Source organism: Galeopterus variegatus, unplaced genomic scaffold, assembly GCF_000696425.1.
Source record: "Galeopterus variegatus unplaced genomic scaffold, G_variegatus-3.0.2 Scaffold92, whole genome shotgun sequence".
Taxonomy (NCBI): Eukaryota; Metazoa; Chordata; class Mammalia; order Dermoptera; family Cynocephalidae; genus Galeopterus; species Galeopterus variegatus.
Window position 1 is genome coordinate 314,733 of NW_007726203.1, and position 9,741 is coordinate 324,473.

General features: G+C 51.8%; 1 protein-coding gene across 1 annotated transcript in view; it reads left to right on the forward strand.

Moving 5' to 3' along the window:
• The window catches only part of CRAMP1L (Crm, cramped-like (Drosophila)), a 48,526-nt gene that overhangs the window by 14,839 nt on the left and 23,946 nt on the right, over positions 1–9,741 (forward strand). The window contains exons 3-4 of the mRNA XM_008581422.1: positions 1,897–1,980; positions 5,406–5,454. Of these exons, the coding sequence (XP_008579644.1) occupies positions 1,897–1,980; positions 5,406–5,454 (133 nt within the window). The remainder of the gene's footprint in view (positions 1–1,896; positions 1,981–5,405; positions 5,455–9,741) is intronic.

Consider the following 9,741-nt stretch of genomic DNA (forward strand, 5'->3'; position numbering starts at 1 on the left):
TCCCATTCCGAAGAGGATTAGAGAGAGAGAGAGAGAGAAGGTTTAAAAGGAGGATAGAATGAGCCCTCCGGTCGGATGAGAAGGACGGAACTCAGAGAGCGTCCCCAATGAGTCCTGCCGTTCCCAGGAGATGGGTATGAACCCAGGAGGGAAGGGGGTGTAGGTCGTCACCTGGACCCTCGCTTCCCAGAGGCAACTGTGCCGGAAGCCGGAGAGACCTAGCGCACTAGGGTTTACTGGATGGCGGGGTTCTTGGACCCAGTAGGAGGAAGGTTAGATGGGTTCAAGGATGAACCCAGGAAGGAGGAAGGTTAAAAGGAGTGAGAGAAAGAGAGAGGGAGGAATGGGAGGTTCAGCCTCCAGGGCCGGGAACGTGTCAATGCCGGGGCCAGGGGAATGTGATTAGGGTGAAGGTTTAAGTAATCTACAAGCCTGACACAAGGAAAAGAGGGCTTACCTAACGGATAAGCGGGTGGTGGGTGAAGGAAGGCAGAACCAGAGAAAACGGACGGGGGCGGACCGTCAATCCCAGGGGGGTCGTGGAGGAGTCCGAGGAAGGAGTCCCCTGTCGCAGGGTGAACTCCTTCCCGGGTTTCGGCACCATAATGAAGGGGCGCACGGACGAAGGCAGCACGCTAGACCCGGGCTAACAGTTTGCCAGTGAAGTTCCGCTATATTCAAGGACTGCACGTACATTTATAGGGTGCTGTGCTCCGGGGTGGGAGAGAGTGGACGGGGCGGTAACTGATTGGATGGGGCTGGGCAGGAGGTGAGCCTTGACCTGTGACTGGCTGAGGTTTGGCGTGGGTAGGCTTGGGTGTTGGCACCAGCGGGCTTGTTTACTGTGGAGAAGAACCAGGAAGGGCGCCATATTGCCAGGGTGTGTCCCTGTTCAGGCGCCCATGGGGTCCCTACACCCCACTTGCCTGCTGGCCACTTGTTTGAGCTATTGTTTTCTTCTTTCTGGGTTGTGGGCTTTTTTCTTTTTGCCATTTCAAATAGTAGGGTTTTGTTAAAATATATTTTTAAATTGAGGTATATACTTCATGTGTCACAAAAGTTCCCGTTTTGAAATATACAATTCAGTGCTCTTAAATATATTTAGAAGATTGTGCAACTGCCATCACTGTCTAATTCTAGAACATTTTTTCACCCCAAAAGGAAACCCTGTTTTCATTAGCAGTCATTCCCCATTCCTTCCCTCCCTCCCCAGCCCATCATCCACTTATCCACTTCCTTTCTCTATGAATTTCACTGTTCTGGACATTTCATATGAATGGAATCATATAGTTCGTGGTCTTCTGCGACTGGCTTCTTTCACTTAGCGTGGTGTTTTCCAGTTTCATCCACATTGTAACGTGTGTCAGTGTGCCTTTCCTTTTTTTGGCGGAGCAGTATTCCATCACATGGATGGACCACGTTTTGGTCATTCAGCAAGGTCACGTTCTCCTTTGAGAATCCGATGAGATCTTGGGTTTTTCTCTCAGGGAAACTTTCAGGAACAGTTGGCCTGTCACGTTAGCAGAGTCACAGGCCTGCTGAGAGACGGGTGACAGATTTAATGGTCCCCTCCACTTCCTCCCCCCTGAGACCCAGCCATGCCGAATGTTCCATTTTCTCCTTCAGGGGATATTTGCTCTCCCTCATGGGATAATTTTCTACCCCCTCCCCTTTGTTTAACTTTTTATTTTGAAAATTGCAAAAACAGCACAGTGTTCCCATATACTCTTCACACAGTTTCCCTGGAGGTTAATGTCTCACATGGGCAAGGTACAGTGATCAAAACCGGGAGGTCGGCAGGAGCCCAGCCCTGGAGTGTTCCTGCACATGGAGCTGCCTGACCCTGGGTGTCTGTGCTTCCACATTTCTGAAGCTCTGTGCTGCTCTGTCTTTCAGTGTTCTCCCGAGGGCTGAAGAAGTCATCGCAGGAGCTGTATGGCCTCATCTGCTATGGCGAGCTGCGCAAGAAGATTGGGGGCTGTGAGTACATACAGCCCCTCCCACCAGGGCCTGATGTCTTTGTCACCATGGAACTTTAGTGCCCAGAAACGCTTCTGTGTTCCCTCAGCTTTTATCTTGAAAAAGTTTGAGTAATGACAGTTGAAGAACGTGCTGACCACCCACACACCTGCACTCGGATTCTGCAGCTGTAGACACTGCCCCGGGACTTGCTCTCTCCACACACGCATACACGCCTTTTCCTCGCTCCCCATCTGACCGTAAGACATCTTGCCACACCCCTAAATCCCTCATCCCGCATCACCTGAGATCAGACATCCTCTTACACAGCACAAGCCCATGGTCTCATCCAAGACATTTAACATTTCTCAGATAGATGCAGTAATCTTACCTCATTCCTGCTTTCCCAAAATGTGCCCAAACGTTAGGCAAGGCTCCTGTCAAGGGTCACTGTCCTGTGTGTGGCAGGAGTCCCCCTGAGTCTGCCCCAGGATGGCCCGTGCATTCTGGTCTTGCCCAGGTTTGGTGTTGTGAAGTGTCCAGGCCTTCCTTCATAAGGTGACCCTCACTTTGGACTTGCTCTCGTCATCTCTTTAGGGCCAGATCCCTTTAGAGGTTTGTGACGCAAATGCCAGGTAGGGGCTGTTGCCTACCCAGGGTCCCCTGCCCAGCACAGCTCAAGCACACCTTGTCTGTCCTGTGGTGTTGTGGAGGTGCTCACCCATGGACTGCCTCGAGGATTAAATGAGCTGTGTGCAACCTAGTGGCTTGGTGAGCCTTTGCCTTGCCACATCCCCTGACAAGTCACAGTTCAGGGTGGGCATTGGAGCTGGGAGGGTCACGTGCATTGGCTGCTGTGTGTGTGCCTGGCCCGTGCGGCCTCCTCTCTCTGCCAGCCATCTACTCTCCCTGACCCTCCTTCCCTGTGTGGATGGGATCCGCTCCTGTCCCTTCTCTATGAATTGTTCCCTCCTAGAAGCCAGAGGACTTCCTTGGAATGTTCTGCACACCTTGCTGTGGCTGGCAGGGCTCTTGGGCCCCATCTTCCTCTAATCTCTGCTTCCTACCATCGTCCTTTTCTCTGCCCTCGCCCTGTACAGCTCTGGTCATGGCAGTGTGTTGTGTGCCACTCTGTCATGGTGTCAGTCCCCTCTCCAGACCATCTTTGACTCTCTGTGAGTCTTTGGATCGTCCTCTCATTGGGCTCTCGCTTGACGACCGTGGGTGGCTTTCTATTGCCCCCGGAGCATCACTGGATTCCCTGACCTTTGCACTTGGACCTCAGGCCTGTCTTCCTGGCTGCCCCTCCTCTAGCAGGTGGCCTTGGTGGTCGCAGGGCTGCTCCCTGCCTCTGTGGCTTAGCCTACACGGCCCAGTGTCCCTGCCCAGCCACACATCACATGACACACATATGTGCATGCCCACATGCACTCTTGCATGCCACGCACAAACTCAAATGCATGCTTCACGCACACCCATGTGCACTCATGCATGCCCCTGTGCACTCTTACGTGACACACACGTGCATGCCCATGCACACTCAGGCTGCACACATACTCATATGTACACCTCAAGCCCCTTGTGGGGCTCTGGGCACCCACAGCCCCCACAGTCCTCCAGCTTGCTGGGGCTTCTCCCCTCTGAACCCCCCTCCCCCACATGACCAGTTTTTCCCAGGCCAGGCTCCTTGGCGCCCTCACTCTGTCAATGTCGTGTCTCCTGTCGAGGAAGGCGCACTTTATACCTGTCTGTGTTTCCCAGGTGCCTGCATACCAGTAGCTCTCTGGGTGCTTCAGAAATGTGTCTGGGAGCTGGGTGGTTGGAGCGTGCTTCTGATTAACATTGCTTGTTCCGCCTGTGGTCTCCAGGCAGTGTGAACATTGAGCAGCAGACTGTGAGGTTCTGCTTTCTTCTTAGGGTTTTTATACATGTTGCCTGTGTCAAGTGTCACCAGAGCTTCCACAAGGGCTGGTGGCATCTCCATTTAAAAAACAGGACTTGTAGGGGCTGGTTGATTAGCTCGGTAGACTAGAGCATGGTGTTATAACACCGTAGTTGAGGGCTTGGATCCCCATGCTGACCAGTCTCCAAAAAAAGGAAAAAAAGGACTCGAGGACACTCTCTAGTTTGGTGGAGTTAAATGACATATCCCTTTGCTAAGCCAGTGACAGGCACAGTCTGCACTGAGGCCTCTGATTCTTTGCTCTGGAACAGGGTGAGGTGGGGACAGAGCAGCTGTGTGTGGCCAGTGCCTGAGTCCTCATGATCTTCTGCGGATCCAGGGCCCTCCCTGCCTCCCTCCCCTTGACCTGCCACCTCCTTCTTACCCTTTGGATCTCTTCTTGAATGTCCACGGCCCCCACACAGGCTGGCTTCCTCATCATGTCCCCTTGTGCTGTCGTCCATCGCACTTTTAGGTGTATGTGGCTTATGCCTGTCCAGGGCGTGGCTGCATGTGGTTCCTTTGTGGCGAGCGGTGCACACGTCCACACTTCCTGCTGCTTTACAATTCCATCTGGTGTCCCTCCCCTTTGGTCTGAGAAACTTTCTCTATTTCTTGTCATGCAGTTGTGCCAGCTATGAATTCTTTCAGTTATCAATTATTTGAAAGATCTTTATTTCATCTTTATTCTTAAAAGATACTCTTCCTGGATATAGAATTCCAATTGGATAGGTCTTTTCTTTCATTGCTCTTAAGCTGTTGTCCACTGTCCCTGTCCTGCATGGTTTCTGGTGAGGGGTCAGTGGTCATTTCTGTCCTATTCTTATGCGTGAAATGCATTGTTGATCTCCAGCTGCTTTTATAACTTTGTCTTTGTCTTTGGTTTTCAGCCTGGCTGTATGTTTGTGAGTTTTTGTGTTTTTTATCAAACATGCAGAAGAGTTCAAAGAATTTTACAGTGAGCACCCAAATACCCACCACCTGGATCCTCCCCCTACCTTTCTACTGTGTTTTCTCATGCATCTCCAGGACAGTGAAAAGTACCGAAAGTTTGGAGTAAATGGGGCATCTGCTCTGTCTGCTCTGGAAAACACAGGGTGTCCGATTCATTATGCAGCAGACCCAGGGGGTACGGGACCAGGGTCAATACAAGGACAGGGTCGGGTACAGATCCCAGCAGGAAATATGCACAGGGAAGGAAGCAGGGTCAAATGAGCAAGGGGGGTAGGGGGCGGGCAGAAGTGCAGTGGGATCCAGGGCCTTGGGGGAGAGACCCGCCGTGCAGAGATGTGTGGTAGCCAGCAGAGGACTGCAGGCACGTCCAGGTGGGCGGGGTGTGCAGACGGCAGGTGCCTGCAGGGCAGCGGATACACTGGCTTTACTTTGGAGGAGGGGCCACAGCTCCCAAAGGGGTTTAATCATGGAAGACCTTCACTGTTGGGGCGTCTTTGACAGCTTTCCTGCTGAGTCCCTTACGGTCTGTTTGTTTGTTTTCCGCTGAAAGGTATGGACGACAAGAACGCGTCAAAGCTGAACGAGCTCATCCAGGCTGGGTAAGTCGGGCCTTGCGTGCGTCGCCGCCATGCCTGTTTGCTCATGTCTGCTCACTCAAGTGTGGAACTTGAAGTGTGTGTGGTTTTTTACCCTTTTCTCACCAAGGACCCTCAGAGGTAAAACTCAACATGCTCTCAGTGGTGTGTTTTGTGGGAGTCTGTCCCCACCCTGGGGAGGGTGTCCCTGCCTCCCTCTTGCCTGTGGTTGTCCTGATGTGGCCCTTGGGGTCTTGCTTTCTCGTCAACCTTTGTGCCTTTGATAGGGTCTGTTCGCCCAGCTTCTAGAAACCCTTTCCTTCCAGTTGCACTTTTTCTAGTCTCCTCCTGTGCCACTTTTGATGGCTTTTCCTGCTTCTGCTGTCCTGGATGCCCCTGGAGCCAATGTGCCCCTCCAACCTGCTCCTCTCCTCTCTCCCTCCTCATTTCCCAGAGTTCCTATGTTCTCCCCTCACACAATTCACAGGACCCAACTGTTCAGCCCTGTGCCTTCTGGCCGTGTCTGCTCAGACATATTGCCTATGCCAGGAACCAACTGTGTGAAGACGCCCCCTTTGCCCAGTCGCTCTGTCCTCCTGGGAGCACCACTGTGGCCTGCTGGCCTGGACTGTGGACTGAGCCTGGGGTCCTCCTTTGCTCCCATGACCCCCTCATGCCGCCGAGTCGGTCCCTGGGCAGCACAATGTCGCATGGTGCAGATGCAATGCAGTCAGTTTATCCATTCCCTGGTGTTTATGACTAAGCGGTGCTTAAGCCTCTGCCTCCAGGAATTTGTGGGAACATGGGGTTTCACTTCCCTGCGTGAGTCCCTGGGAGCAGGAGGGCGGCGTGCGTCTGACTTCACAAGGAAGTCTATGCCACTCTCCAAGGGAAGCTGCAGCCGTTCCTCATTGCTTGCTGTCTTTGCTCCTTTGAGCCATCCCAGTGCCATGAGGGTGTCTTGGTGTGGCTTTGATGTGCACTTCCCCGATGACTAATGATGGTGAGCTTTTTCCTTGTGCTCATCTGTCATCGGTGTGTCTTGGTCAAGTAACTGTTCAAATCTGGTGCCTGTTTTTTTGTCATGGAGTTTATGGAGCTCTTTGTATATTCTGGACACAAGTCTGTCAGATATGGGATTTGCACATGGGTTCTCCCTGTGCGTGGTCCGTCATCTCACACTCTTCTCAGTCTTGCCCAGAGCAAAAGTCTTCGGCTCTGGTGAAGTCCAGTTTGTCATCTTTTAGCATGGTATCTGAGACCTCCTTGCCTAATCCAAGGTCATGGAGATATTCTGCATTTTCTCGTAGACATTTGACGTTTAAATCCATGGTCCAGGGCTGGCCCATAGCTCACTTGGGAGAGTGTGGTGCTGATAACACCAAGGCCACAGGTTCGGATCCCTATGTAGGGATGGCCGGTTAGCTCACTTGGGAGAGCGTGGTGCTGACAACACCAACACAGGGTTAAGATCCCCTTACTGGCCATCTTTATTAAATAAATAAATAAATAAATCCACAGTCGACTTTGAATTAACTCTTGTGTGTATGATGTGGAGTTGAGGCCAAGGCTCATTCTCTGCCTGTGGGTGCTGGGTTGTCCCTGCGACATCTGAGAGGACGTTCTTCCCTCTGAGTTGCTTTTGCGTGTTGTCAGAGGTCGATTTGCTGCCCTGTGCAGGGCTGCTTCTGGACCTTCCACTCTGCTCCATCAGTTCACATGTCCCTTCTTTCACTAGCAGACATTAGTTGTTAAAGATAAGCAAAAAACCTGTAAAGGTGAAACAGACATGGAGAAAAATCAGAAAGGGGCCTGTGGAAGATGAGTCCTTGATCGAAGACCAAGAGCAAGTGGAGTGTTTAACTTCCTGTCCATCCTTCCCCCGCAGACCTTTCCAATTAACTGCGAATCTCCTTTCAGTTGTAGGGTGGCAAAATTAAGTAGTAAATGAATTGAGAAAAAGTCTAACTAAAATTAAGTCTTACTTGTTCACAGATCTAGAGGCATAGAATTTAGCACATGCTTATTAGATTTATCAAGTAGCTTTGTAGAGAAGAAAATAAGTCTCACATCAGTAAGGAAAGCCAGACTCCTGTGCATGTAGCAGAATTACTCTGGGATCTGTGTCAGGGTGTTGCTTGGGGAGGGTTCAGACAGAACCCTTTATATATCGTTATATTCAATCAGAAATCAGGTCATGATCCTTCCACGGACAGCGTCTCTTAAGCCCCGGTGCTCTGGGAAGTCCCGGCCTGGCCTGTCTTTCGGCTTCGGGGCTGGTGTGAGGCTGGGGAGGTATGGACATGCTGGGCTTGAGAGTCCTTCTCGCCTGGGAGCTTGAACCTGGCTGTTTAACTTGCACAGTGCCCAGCCTCAGGCTGGTCACAGGACCACCATTTGAGAGAAAAGGAAAAGGATTGTCATCTCAGAATGATTACCTAGTAATAAAACAGGGTGCCCTCAGTTTCATTGAAGGAAAAAAAAAAAGGAAGTCACAGAGTAGCAGTTTAACGGAAAATGTGATTATCACAAACACAGGTGCCACATGACCCAGCTTCGCCTGTGTTGAGAGTCTTGCCTGCCCCTGTTGTATTGGGGGCCGATGGAACAAAAGACGATGAGCAGAGAAGTCGTGCTATACTGGAGGAAAGTGTTTAAGAACCAACTCCATGCTTCACTATTGTGCTTTCAAAATGTCCCCTGAATCCCTGCCCCATGTCATAACAAAGCTGCCGCAGCTCCTGCTACCTGCTTGTGTCGCCTGGGTTAAGGCAATCTGAGAAGCTCCTCTCTGGGCTGGCTAGTTAGCTCATCTGGTTAGAACACAGCCTTGTAACACCAAGGTCAGGGATTCAGATATGGGTTACGGGGATACCGGCCAGTTGCCAAAAAGAAAAAATCTCATCTCAGCAGAAACTGTTGTTTCATGCAGACTCTCTCTCTGGATTATCCCCTAAACAGAAAGGGACGGGACGTATGCTGGCCTCTTGAGGTCTTCTTGCCTCTTTGCTGGGCTCTCCAAACCTCCAGCTGCTCGTGGGTGTCCGACATTTGATTTCCAGTGCAGAAAGAGCCAGCCAGTCCTTGGCTTGCTGAAGACTTAAAGGTTGTGGGGGCGAAGGTGAAATCCACCATGCAGGGAATTGAGACGCCATGATGCCGGAGTTAGAGCCTTTTCCTGTTCAAGAAGAAGGGGGCTGTGGCTTGATTCTTGAGAGGTGGAGATTGCAGCAACGCCCCCTTCTCCTGTCCGAGGCTGCTGAAGCTGGTGTCCCCTCTATGGGATGGGTGCGATGCAGAGGGCTCTTCCAGTCAAACCAGGGGGCGTGGACTCAGAGCCCCTCTTGCCGCTTTCTATTTCAGATCACCATTCACATTTTCATCTGCAATTTTAGGCAGCATTGTTTTAGAATAACATTTTTTTTTCCTTTTTGTCTTTTTTACTGACCGGTAACGGGATCGCAACCCTCGGTGTCGCGCCCGTACCGGGGACCGGTAACGGGATCGCAACCCTCGGTGTCGCGCCCGTACCGGGGACCGGTAACGGGATCGCAACCCTCGGTGTCGCGCCCGTACCGGGGACCGGTAACGGGATCGCAACCCTCGGTGTCGCGCCCGTACCGGGGACCGGCAACGGGATCGCAACCCTCAGTGTTGCACCCGCACCACGCTCAGCCAGTGAGCGGGAACCAGTCTCCACGTGGGATCCGAACCCTCGGTGGGAGCACCGCCGCGCTCCCAAGCGGCGCACTCTCCAGTGCACCACCGGGCCGGCCCTAGAATAACATTTTTAAAAATTATACAAGTAACATATAAATACATTTGTATAAGTTTCTCAGACAATACAAACATATGTAAAATATGAGGGCACTTCAGAAGTTCATGTCAAAATTCATATTATCTTTCAACTCTGTTTTTCTTTGAACTTTTTGAGGCCCCTTGTGTAATACCCTCTCAACCATCCCATCCTACTCCCTTCGCCAAAAACAACCACTTATGATTTCATGTGTGTTCTTCTGAATTTTTTCTTAGGAATTTTTGTGCATAAGTGTGTATAAATATATGGGCCGGCCCGGTGGCGCACTGGATAGTGCGCCGCTTGGGAAGCGTGGTGGCGCTCCCGCCCAAGGGTTCGGATCCCACATACAGACCGGTTCCCGCTCACTGGCTGAGCGAGGCATGGGGGCGACGCTGAGGGTTGCAATCCCGTTGCCGGTCCCCGGCCCGGTGCGGGGGCAACACTGAGGGTTGCGGTCCCGTTGCCGGTCCCCGGTACGGGCGCGACACCGAGGGTTGCGATCCCGTTACTGG